Source organism: Manis javanica, chromosome 6 (assembly GCF_040802235.1).
Source record: "Manis javanica isolate MJ-LG chromosome 6, MJ_LKY, whole genome shotgun sequence".
NCBI classification, from domain to species: Eukaryota; Metazoa; Chordata; class Mammalia; order Pholidota; family Manidae; genus Manis; species Manis javanica.
In genome coordinates, this window is record NC_133161.1 from 86,636,466 (window position 1) to 86,649,835 (window position 13,370).

Consider the following 13,370-nt stretch of genomic DNA (forward strand, 5'->3'; position numbering starts at 1 on the left):
CATGTATCTGTACATGCACTTTAGAAAATAAAACTTTCTTAATTATCCCTGACTTTATTACCATTAGTGTTTGTTTTCTCTTTGTACTAAATTCTTTGCAACCATTTCCCTTCCCCTTGAGTAGACAGTATGACCGGGGCAGTGGCTGGGTCTCCGAGGTCTGCTGTCCTGGTCTGACCCTTAACTGAAGACGGGTGGCGAGGGCAGAGGCTGGAGGGTGACTGTGAGATGCAGTGATGTCAGCTTCAGCGCCCGCTGAGAGGCGGCCACCCCACGGAGTACCCCACTAGGCCTCTTCCTGGCCCTTCTGCTGCCGGACAGGGTGGGTGTGTTCAGTCACCGAGCGGGAGCGGTTCCACAGAGAGCACCTCCGCGGGGAAGGGAGAGTTGGGTACGACTACGGCTGATGAGGTCAGCCTGAGTTGGAAGGATGCGCGAACTTCTGGTTAGGGATAGTCATTCCTTAAACCAGTCCTTTTTTCTTGGTAATATAATTTCTGATTTTGAATACTTAACTGGTATGATTGCGATTTAAAATATTTCACATCAAAAAATTTTATTGAAATTAATTTTAAAGTAAAATTTAATTGACTGATTCACCCACTCCCAACTGATGCAAAACAAAGTCTGCCACTGAAATCACAAAATCATAACTACACTGGTTTTAAGTTCAGTTAACTTATTATGCAGCAGGAGGTCTACATACCTTGGTGCATATGCTCCAATGGGAATAGCTGCAAGGTCAAAAGGCCCAAATCTTTTTCCTATCTCTTCAAAAGCAGGACAATAACCAGTATCTCCTGCAAAAAAAAATCGATTCCAAGGCCCCAAGACGGACCAGCTGCCCCACAGGACCTTGTTGTCATCCATTAGAGTCCTTTTACACCAGTGTTGGGAAGGTGTGAAGACAAAGGTGACCTTATCGTGTCCAGGAACACAGTTCTCCTCCCACCAGTCCAGCTCGATCACATTCTCACAGCCACATTTCTGCATCCAGTCGAGGAGACCCAAAGGCACAAACCATCTCAGCTCATTACCGAACCGCTCATTCAGAGCGATGACAGAATTGTAGTCCAGGTGGTCATAGTGGTTGTGACTGATAAGGACCGCATCTACAGGGGGGAGGTCGCTTATGGCGCATGGGGGACGACGAAAGCGCTTCGGTCCCATATGCTGCGATGGGGAAGCGCGGGAGCTGAAGATCGGGTCAGTGAGGAACACGAGCTCATCCATTTCCACCATCACCGAGGCATGGCCCAGCCACGTGACTCGCAAGCCAGCTTCCCGCACGCCAACTTCTTCAGGGTCATCGATAAAATACGGCTTAAGCACTGGGAGTTCTTTATCAAGTTCCTATATGTAAAAAGAAAGAAAAGCCGCCCTTAGAGGAAAAAAGGTATTATAGCATCACAATGCACTTTGGCCTAAATTATAGAGTAGCTATCTGGAGAGAACTGAAGTTATTGAATTGAATATGTTTGCTATTCTTGCTTTTCTCTTGAAAATGCTCACATCTCTCTGGATCTGACTCAATAATCGTGACAATATAGTAATATAAAATCATCTTGGCCCCAAATGCAATAGACAAAGGGAAAATGAAAACTCTGAGTGCTGCTGAATTTATTTAATTTTTCTGAAGGCTCTGTCAGTGCTAGAAGCAGACTGGCCCTTACGATCGCCATTTCACTAGGCTGGTGCATCTGCTACTGGAAACTGTCTCAGAAGGCCAGTCCCTGGGAATAGCAAAGAAAATTTCAAACCCTTTATTTGCAGATCTTGGATCTCCAATAATGCATCTAACTATCTGAGCACACAGAATTCAAAGCAGGCTGTGATGCCCCTGGACCAATCACAGACACAGACAGCTCCCAGTCCTTTCCCTGAAGGTTTCCTACCACTGATCAAACCAAAGGAAGGCACGGACCCTGCCTGTGACCAGCTGACTACTTTGGGAGTAAAGAAATGTAAAACAGTGACTACAACAAAGTCAAGTATTAGTCCTTTGGTTATTCTGTATTTTATCCTTGGGTTAAGTTGGACCAAAAAGAAACTGTGTTTTGGGGTCCTGGCTTTTATAAAGTACGCTTTGGTGTTCCACAACACAGCTTCTCTTACGGGAAGCCACCCCATGAAACTTAGCATGCATATACCATAGGGCTGCCTTTAAGACTTGGTACCATGTCCCCATTCACCCCAGAACCATTTCTTTCAATTCTCCAGAGCAATGGGCTCTATGCATCTGACTGGCACTGGGAAAACAGTTCATGCTGCCCTTTCACTTTAACTGGGAAGTTCAGAGTAAAAGCTAATGCTTCCTCCAGCAATGTGTGGGGCATGATGGAAAATATTTCTGTACTAACTTCTTTCTTGGCTTTATTTTTCTAACCAAACAGTCCATTTGCTCTTGTTTATCCATCCTTCTGGGTTTTCCTGCTACATGTATTCTTTACAAGTTGCTGCAGATCGATTTTTAAAGGGTGTGGTATTGGATGGTGGAGGTGGAGATTTCTCTCAGCCACACCAAGCCTTAGCTTCCTCATCTGAAAAATGGGTAGAACTGCACCTGCACCTCATTGCTGTGGGGACGGAATAGGAGCAGCTGGCGCTCTGTAAGCACTCTGCACACATTCCACGAGACAAAAGCTGACCCTGACAGCTGATCCGGCACCAGCCCTGGGGATGTCTTGTATTTTTACCTGTTTCCTTTCTAGTAGTAGCTGACCTAGTTAAGATCCTAATTAACATCCAGACACTTTAATGTCCTGACTGCTCAACTGTCTCCTCTGCTGAAAAATCTCCACAGGCTCTCCACCACATGACAAAACACAGCTCACCTCCTCAGCCCGAGGAAGCGTGGCGGGGGACTGACCCAGTCCTTGCCAGCTGTGTCGTCACTCATCTCCTCTATGAGGTCTTCCCACCTCCTCTGGGCTGCTCCCTGCTCCCAGACTGAGCTACTGATCCCACTGCTCAGATTAAACATCTTCCCTCCTGCCCCATCACTCACCCTCCAAGGGCCATCCCTGACTCTCCACAGCTGGAAGCACTCACTCCTGCCCCAGAACTAATATGCTACATTCTTCCTCCATCACCTCTAGACATTCTGCCCCAACCCTGGGGAAGTGTATGCAGGGTGTACGTCGTGTCTTATTCAACTTGGGATCGTTTACAGTGCCTGGTTCAGTGAATGACACACAACATGAGCCTGATAAAATTTGTTGGATGAATGAATGAATGAATGTAAATTCTCCAAAGCAGTTCTCAAAGTTGGTAGTTAGGATTACTAAACAGTAACACATGCTATATGGTGCGATTATCAAAAATTAAGAAGGAAAGGGAGAAAGAATGAATATAAATTGAGTACCTACCATGTGTTAAGCTGCAAAGTAGGTGAATAATGATGATGAATTAGCTAATACATCAAGTACTTTAGTATAATGCAAAGTAACATTAACAACAGCTACCACATGGAGTGCTTATTATGTCAGATACTGCTTCATAAGAATGTTTAACTGAATACAGACTACGGCACTGGAGAGAGGCACTAGTAACTCCATTTTACAAATGAGAAAACAGAATTAGAGAAGTTACAGTATTAACATGAAGTCACCCCGCTAGCCTGCATGCCGCACACTGCCTCTCACCACTATACTTACTCCACAGTATTACCTCATTTAATTAATTTTTAAACAAGCCTGGCAATCAGATAGCATCAAATAAGACACAGATTACTAGGGATACAAGAAGACTCATAGGTACATGTTTTAGTCAAAACTCACCAAATGGTACTTTTTGAATATGTGGAGCTTCTGTTAATAAAATTAAAAAAAAAATTTAAGTAGCATATTTAAATAGTGTGTCAAAATATCTGCAGCAAAGTTCCCTGAGAACTGTTGCATTTTCTATTTGCTCTAAGTTTAAAAGTGATTTGAAAGGGGGAGAGAAAGGGAAAAAAAGTAATTTGAAGTTTACTATCTGGCATTATCAGCCAAATGTTGAGAGCAACTTGTTTTCCAAATAAATGGTTAGCAGGTGAAGTGCAGAAAGAAGCCAGTCACTAAGGACTACATTATGTATGATCCTATTTATCTGAAATATCCATAATAGGCACATTTATAGAGACAGAATATAGATTAGTAATTTCCAGGGGCTGGAAGAGGCCAAGAGAATTGGGGGGTGATGACTAGGACACGGGTTTCTTTTGGTATAATGAGCATGCACCAGGTTGTGGTGATGGCTGCACTACCCTGCAAATGTTCTGCCAGCCACTTGATTATATGCTTTAAACAGGTAACAGAGCATGCGAATTATATCTCAACAAAGCTGTTTTTATAAAAAGGTAAATACTGACAAGGCACCTGAATTAAGTAGTCACACTTTTCTTCATGTTCCTTTCTTTATGCTATATTGATTCTAAGCCCATCACTAAAGCGCAGCTCAAAGAACTTGATCTCTAGCGCTACTCTCCTATAAAAATCAAAGATATAATAGCATCTACAAATAAGATTCCAAAAAGAAAAAATAATTTTTACTTTTTATCCTAATCATCAGAGTTTGAAAGAGTAAGGGGGTAGGGAAATTCTTGATTATTGGAAGAAACCATGCATTTGCTTGGCATTTTCTTTACCAGATCAAGATTTTTCTCAGCTGGTCTTCCTTTTTCAAAGCTGCAAATGAGAAAATCCCTAGGCCCAAATTTAACCAGTACACTAGTTATTTTCTTACTTTTCTTGGGGAAAAGGAAAAAATTCCAACATTCATTCAACCACTACTCTTTGCTTAAGTGTTTTAAGTACATTGTCATCTAACTCTGAAGCAAAAGTTACTGCCATCTTACAGATAACCAGGTCAAGGCAGAGAAGGGTCACTAGGAAACTTCCTGAGGTCATACAAGTATGCAATTAGCAGTGGAATCGAGTCTTCCTGACTCTGTAAGACCCTCTCTTTTCATTAAACCTTAACTCTTTCTATGGCATAAATGATACTAACTTTAAAACAATTAAATCTATATTCTTGCTAATATACTTATTATTTTAAGAGTTTGTGCACAACTGAGTAGAGAAAGATCTGACATAAGTCTGTTAAAATCATATTATGTTTTAAAAATCACTTTTAAAAAATACTTGAGTTAATCCTTTTCTTCCAACTGAAAGTATATTTTACTGTTTTAGGAAACTTTATCTATACTTTATAATTCAGACTTAAATAAAAAATATTTCTCATATTTATTTTGACAACATATATGTACATTTGCATAAAGACTGACCTGTTACCAAAATCCCTTATTAATGCTAATGTTTTATATTTTGCCATGGTAGAAAGACAAGATCAAAATGGCATAGTATCTTTAAACTTCTCCTTGATTGTAAGAGAAAATGCCATTCATAAAATATTTGGAAAATACATAAAAATAAGAGTAGCCATGCATTATGTCAATATGCAGAAGCGATAACCACTGTTAAAATTATGATGTCTTTACTCACAGTTCTTTTTTTAAACATGGTTAAGATTATATGGTTTCATATTTTCTATTTTTTAAATTTCATATTGTGATATTTTCACCAATCACAAGTGAGACACGTAAGTATTTAAAATTTAAACAAATTCTTGAGGAAATCTGTCAGAAGGTTAAAAAAAAAAAGATGAAATGCAGGAGAAATAAAAAGAAAACTACAGAGGATTGATCTAGGAGACCCAAAATATAATTTGTCATTTTAGAGTGAAAAGATGAAGGAAATTTTTGAAGAAACAGACAAGATAATTTTCGAGAATGGAATGAAACATTTCCACATGGAAAGGTCCCATGAGGCATCAAGAATGATGAATGAAGAATCATACATGGTGGGGCAATTACAGACCACTGGTGCCAAAGAAATGACCCTCAAAGATTCTACAGGGGAAATAAAGGCCACACACAAAGGATCAAGAACAGCAAGGAACTTGTCTACAGCAATACTTAAAAGACAGGTGTGCAGGTAATGCTTCTGAATTTGGAGAGAAAACCATTTCCAAACTGAGATATTGTATCCACACTGTCAATCAAGAGTGAAAATAAAGATATTTCAGAAAAGCAAGGTCACACAAAAAAAAAAAGACGAAATACAGGAGAAATAAAAAGAAAACTACAGAGGATTGATCTAGGAGAGCCAAAATATAATTTGTCATTTTAGAGTGAAAAGATGAAGGAAATTTCCCAGGAAAAAACGCCCTTCTCAGGAAGCCCATTAAGAACATGCTCCTCCAAACTGAAAGAATACCCAAGAAAGAGGACGGTGTGGGACCGGGAAACAGGGCCAAGGCTGCCAGGCAGGGAAGCCCAGGCTGCAGGGAGGGCCTCCCCAGAACAGAAGCTGGCAGCCCGGATGAGGGCCCGGTGCTGAAGGACCACACGAAGTCCCTCTCAGGACACTACATGCAGGAGCCACGAGGAGGGAAATGATTCATCACAGATACATACAAAGTGAAGCAGATGAAAAAAGAGGTATCACTAACCTCGGGGGGAAAAGCGTATGAGAAAGGAGACAGGGCCACAGTACGTTACTCAGCTCATCAGTGAAAAATACTGATACCATCCCAATCCTGTAAACAGCACAGGGGAAGCTCAAGTAGAACCATGGAAGAGCACTGGGGAGACAGACACTGAGTCAAATCTGGTCAGTGCGAAGGACCACACAAAGGCAGACACTGCGTGACTCCACACATCTGAGGCACCAGAAAGGGTGCGCTTCACTGCATCAGAAAGCAGAGCGGCAGCTGCCAGGGCTGCTGGCAGGGGAGGGAAACGGGGTTCCTGTCAATGGGCATAAAGTTTCAGTTAAGCAAGCTGAGGAGGCTCTCCAGACTGCTGAACCCCATTGTGCCTACAGTCAACGATCATGTACTGTACAGCAAAAAATGTAAAAGGGCAGAGCTCGCGTCCAGTGATGTCATCACAATAAAATTACAGAAAAAAAATATGAAGGGGAGTCCAGAGAAAACAAAGGGTTGCAAGCTGTGGCCTGGGGGCTGAAGGGTGGGAGGTGGGCTGGACTGGTGGCAGGGAGTGGGTTTATCATACAAGCCTTTTAGTACTGTGACTTGTAAAAATGTACACTTATTTTTTTCCTTGTTAAAAATTAAAAAACAACCTGTTAGCCATGCTATAAGGCAAATATAAAAAAAACTGATGCTTCATTTTTCAAAGGGCACTCTTGTTCTTCAATGTCATATGTCTAAAGAGCACATTATATTTTCAAAGTACTTTCATGTGGCATGTGAACCTCAGAACAACCCTAGTGGCCTGTCTTATCCTAACTTTACAGACAAAAACAAGTAGTTCCTCCAGGGATTGTGATACATCGCATAGTCAGTGAGGAATCCAGAACCGACCCTGGCTTCCAAGTGTCCCACTTTTTCTACCAGGCCGAGCTGCACTGCCTCAGTTCTGCGTCTCATCACATTCCAGTCGGACTGTCCACTGCTCACTTCCTACAGTGTAACTGGTAAAGACAGCCTCCTTCAACTAATGAAATGCAGATGTGCCTGCCTCCCTCCCTCCTTGAAAGTCTCCAGTTGTCTCTCTTCCCCTGACCGCTAGTGACTATGATCAACAAGAACACTCAGACAAGGTCCTGGGTCACTGAGCCCAGAGCAGTACCAGTATCGGAACCAGAGAGGCCTGTGAACAGGCACACTGCTCTCGGCCAAGAAGGCGAATACCACAGATGGTCCAAGTTAACACTATTTGCTGACCAGGCTAAACCGTATTGTGTAGCCTTGCTAACGTCCCATTTTCATTTCATTTAGACCTGTTCTATTAGTAAATTTATCCTTTAATCTTATGTTTCTTCCAAAATACTTTCATTTCTAATACCTAAATAATGATTGAAATTGTGTAATATTTAGTCATTGTGATCCTATGTATCTATTGCCCTGTCTCCTTCTAAAACAATCTGAGGTTGTGTTTAATAAGGCCTCCCAATGTCTAACAAAAACAACTTCCAGAACTCTGATTCAAGTTTGAATTGACCCACTGATTTGAAGCAGATGTTCTTTACATGGATCTTAATATATATTTTGGTTTTTTGTTTTCTAGAAAACGTAGACAATCATATTTAGGAGTTGGTTAAAAGTCAGCAATTCTGACAATTCAGAGGGATTAAATATGGACTGAGTTACAGTTACCATGAAAACAACATCTGTCAACATGCATCTGATCTAGCTAGTCCTAGGCTTTCACTGAAAACAAGGGGGAAATAAAGGTGAAGGTTAGAGATAAATAAAATATAAACTGGAATAGGGCCAAAGTGCTCCTGTTCTCTTTTATATGATGCTGAATTTAAGTGGTACATATCACCACCTCCTTTGACATTTTCCTTAAAAAAAAAAAAAAGGAAGCTCAAAAATTCCACTCCCACCTCCATCACCCTGCTTTCTGAGCATTATTCTTGGAAGTACTAAATCATCTTTTAACATACTACCTAATTGACTTTTTGTTTACTGCCTCTCTCCTTCCCTTAACCTATGGCCAGGGGGTGTCTGCTTTGCTCAGGGCTCTTATCTCTAGCACCCGGAACAGTGGTCTGGCACACAGCAGATACTCAATAAATACCGACTAAAAGAATGAGTGAGTGGGAGATTGAAGATGGGTGCATCAGAGGTGAGACAGAGAACTCCTCCCAAAACCACAAATAGTACAAACATACAGTTAATACAACTAACCCTAAAACAGCAACAGGAAAGAAAGCTGAACCAGACTGCATACAGACCTCACAAACAGAGCAGACCTCACGAAACAGGGTAACGTACAAAAGCCTTGATCCAGTGTGTTCCAGGCACTTCCCCCACCGCAGCTCATGGGCAGGAGGAAGAGAAACTGAGTGGGGGAGGGGGTGGAGGCCTGGGACTACTGAATACCTAGCCCTGGAGATCTGCTTTGCGAGCAGAAACCTTCATTGTGTGGTGCTCTGGATGTTGGGAAGCTGGGACAAGCGGAGTGCTTGAGAGACTGAGAGTCTGGCCATCTGTGGAGGAGGGGATGCACACCCGGCCGCTCTGGGACATAGCAAAGGCGGGTGGTCTGAGAGGCTTCCTAGCAGCTGAGGAATGCTGAAGGGGTGGGATTTACACAGAGCTTGTTGCACGGGAGAAGGGAGCTGGAAAAGGTTGTCTGGGCACGCTCTGCCCAGCAGGTTGCGAACTTCGAAGAGCTTCAGGTGCTCCATCCCCCTGACTGCCAACTCAGCTCCGAGGCCCCCCACTGGACAAGTAGCCTGCTGAGCCTTCCTCCTAGCCTGTCAGCACCAGTTTGCAAACCACCAGTCACTGTGCTGGCATCAGGCCAGCCAGAGGGAGGCCCCACCTGCAACAGCTAGAGATGCAAAGCACAGAGGCTTACACCTGTGTGCTCTGCCCACTGGCTTTGACACCGGACACAGGCACCACAGAGGGCAATCAGGAAACAGACCTTTCCACTTCCCAGGCACCAGCTCCACTCCCCTACAACCCCCAACCTCATACTAGGGGCTGAGCAGCTCCACAGACTATAGCTTCAGGGCACTAGTGGGCACCACATAGAAATATGAAATGTCAAAAGAACCTGGTTCAGACGAAAATCTCACAAACCCCAGGAAAAGGGCCAAATGAAACTGAATTCACCAATCTTCCTGAAAGAGAGTTCAAAATAAAAATTATAAACATGCTTATGGAGGTACAGAAAAATATTCAAGAACTCAGAAATAAATTTAAGACAGAGACTTAATAATTAAGAAATTCCATATCTGAAATGAAACATACAATAGAGGGATTCAAAAGTAGATTAGATGTAGTAGAAGAGACAGTAAATGGAATAGAAATTAAAGAGGAATACAAAGAAGCTGAGGCACAGAGAGAAAAAATAATCTCTAAGAATGAAAGAATATTAAGAGAACTGTGTGACCAATCCAAATGGAACAATATTCACATTATAGGGGTAGCAGAAGAAGAAGAGAGAGAAAAAGGAATAGAAAGTGTCTTTGAAGAAATAATTGCTGAAAACTTCCCCAAGCTGGGGAAGAAAATAGTCTCTCAGACCATGGAAGCCCACAGATCTCCCAACACAAGGGACCCAAGGAAGACAACATCAAGACATATAATAATTAAAATGGCAAAATCAAGGATAAAGATAGACTTTTGAAAGCAGCTAGAGAGAAAAAAAGATCACATACAAAGGAAAACCCATCAGGCTATCATCAGATTTCTCAACAGAAACCTTACAGGCCAGAAGGAAGTGGTATGATGTATTTAATGCAATGAAGCAGAAGGGCCTTGAACCAAGAATACTCTACCCATCAAGGTTATCATTTAAATTTGAAGGAGAGTTAAACAATTTTCAGATAAGCAAAAGCTGAGATAATTTACTTCCCACAAACCACCTCTACAGTACATTCTGGAGAGACTCCTATAGATGTAAGTATTCCTAAGGCTAAATAGATGTCACCCAAGGGATAGACAAAGAGTACAGAATATGATTCATAACATACAAAGAATGGAAGAGGAAGAAAAAGGAGGAAAAATAAAAAAGAACTTTTAGGTTGTGTTTGTGATAGCAGACAAAGTGAGTTAAATTAGAATGTTAGATAGTAAAGGAATTACCCTTGAACCTTTGGTAACCATGAATCCAAAGCCTGCAATGGCAATAAGTACATACCTATCGATAATCACCCTAAACGTAAACAGTCTGAATGCACCAATCAAAAGACACAGAGTCACTGAATGGATAAAAAAACAAGACCAATCTATATGCTGCCTACAAGAAACTCACTTCAAACACAAAGACATACACAGACTAAAAGTAAAGGGATGGAAAAAGATTTTTCATGCAACTAATAGGGAGAACAAAGCAGGAGTTACAGTACTTGCATCAGACAAAACAGACTTCAAAACAAATAAAGTAACAAGAGACAAAGAAGGATGTTATATAATGTTAAAGGAGCCAGTCCAACAAGAGGATATAACCATTATATATATCTATGCACCCAACACAGGAGCAAATACTAATAAAATTAAAGAGGGAAATAGAATGCAATACATTCATTCCAGGAGACTTCAACACTCCACTCACTCTAAAGGACAGATCAACCATATAGAAAATAAGTAAGGAGACAGAGGCATTGAACAACACATTAGAACAGATGGACCTAACAGACATCTACAGAACACTTCATCCAAAAGCAGCAGGATACACATTCTTCTCAAGTGCACATGGGACATTTTCAACAATATATCATATACTAGGCCACAAAAAGAATATCAGTAAATTCAAAAAGACTGAAATTGTACCAACCAGCTCCTCAGAACATGAAGGTACAAAATGAAAAAGACCACAAACACATGGAGGCTTAATAACATGCTACTAAATAATCAATGGATCAATGACCAAATAAAAACAGAGATCAAGCAATATATGGAGACAAATGACAAAAATAATTCAACACTGCAAAAATCTGTGGGACACAGAGAAGGCCATGCTAAGAGGGAAATATATTGCAATACAGGCCTACATCAGGAAAGAAGAACAATCCCAAATGAACAGTCTAAACTCATAATTAATGAAACTAGAAAAGGAAGAACAAATGAGGCCCAAAGTCAGTAGAAGGAGGGACATAATAAAGATTAAAGCAAAAATAAATAAAATTGAGAAGAATAAAACAATAGAAAGAATCAATGAAAGTAGGAGCTGTTTCTTTGAGAAAATAAACAAAATAGATAAACCCCTAGCCAGACTTATCAAGAAAAAAAAAAGAGAGTCTACACACATAAAAAGAATCAGAAATGAGAAAGGAAAAATCACTACAGACACCACAGAAATACAAAGAATTATGAGAGAATACTATGAAAAATTATAGCTAACAAACCGGATAACCTAGAAGAAATGGACAACTTTCTAGAAAAATACAACTTTCCAAGGCTGAGCCAGGAAGGAACAGAAAATCTGAATAGACCAATTACCAGCAAAGAAATTGAATTGGTAATCAAAAAATTACCTAAGAACAAAATTCCTGGACAAGATGGTTTCACTGCTAAATTTTATGAAACGTTTAGTGAAGACCTAATACCCATCCTCCTTAAAGTTTTCCGAAAAGTAGAAGAGGAGGGAATATCATTCTAATACCAAAAGCAGGCAAAGACAACCCAAAAAAAGAAAATTACAGAACAATATCACTAATGAACATAGAAGCAAAAATACTCAATTAAAAAAAAATACTCAATAAAATATTAACAAACCAAATTCAAAAATACATCAAAAATATCATCCATCATGATCAAGTGGGATTCATCCCAGGGATGAAAGGATGGTACAACATTCAAAAATCCATCAATATCATCTACTACATCAACAAAAAGGACAAAAATCACATGATCATCTCCATAGATGCTTAAAAATCATTCAACAAAATTCAACATCCATTCATGATAAAAACTCTCAACAAAATGGGTATAGAGGGCAAGTACCTCAACATAATAAAGGCCATATAAGACAAACCCACAGCCAACATCATACTTAACAGCGAGAAGCTGAAAGCTTTTCCTTTAAGATCAGGATCAAGACAGGGATGCCCACTTTCCCCACTTCTATTCAACATAGTACTGGAGGTCCTGGCCACAGCAATCAGACAGCACAAAGAAATAAAAGGCATCAAGATTGGCAAGGAAGAAGTCAAACTGTCCTTGTTTGAAGATGACATGATATTGTATATAAAAACCCTAAAGAATCCACTCCAAAATTACTAGATCTAATAACTGAATTCAGCAAAGTTGTGGGACACAAAATTAATACACAGAAATCTGTTGCATTCCTATACACTAATGTTGAACTATCAGAAAGAGAAATCAGGAAAAATTTCCATTCACAACGGCATCAAAAGAATAAAATACCTAAGAATAAACCTAACCAAGGAAGTGAAAGACTTATACTCTGAAAACTACAAGACATTCATGAGAGAAATTAAAGAAGATACCAATAAATGGAAACACATCCCGTGCTCATGGAAAGGAAGAATTAATATTGTCAAAATGGCCATTCTGCCTAAAGCAATCTACAGATTCAATACAGTCCCTATCAAAATACCAACAGCATTCTTCAAAGTACTAGAGCAAATAGTTCTAAAATTCATATGGAACCACAAAAGACCCTGAATAGCCAAAGCAGTCCTGAGAAGGAAGAATAAAGTGGGGGGGAATTATGCTCCCTGACTTCAAGCTCTACTACAAAGCAACAGTAATCAAGAGAATTTGGTACTGGCACAAGAACAGACCCATAGACCAATGGAATAGACTAGAGAGCCCAGATATAAACCCAAGCATATATGGTCAATTAATATATGATAAAGGAACCATGGATATACAATGGG

General features: G+C 40.4%; 1 protein-coding gene across 19 annotated transcripts in view; it reads right to left on the reverse strand.

Moving 5' to 3' along the window:
• NAPEPLD (N-acyl phosphatidylethanolamine phospholipase D) overlaps positions 1–13,370 on the reverse strand; it is a 38,738-nt gene that overhangs the window by 5,823 nt on the left and 19,545 nt on the right. For all 19 annotated transcript variants that reach the window (XM_017644599.3, XM_073238968.1, XM_017644597.2 and 16 more), the window contains one exon: positions 707–1,353. In XM_017644599.3, coding sequence (XP_017500088.2) covers positions 707–1,353 — 647 coding nt within the window. The remainder of the gene's footprint in view (positions 1–706; positions 1,354–13,370) is intronic.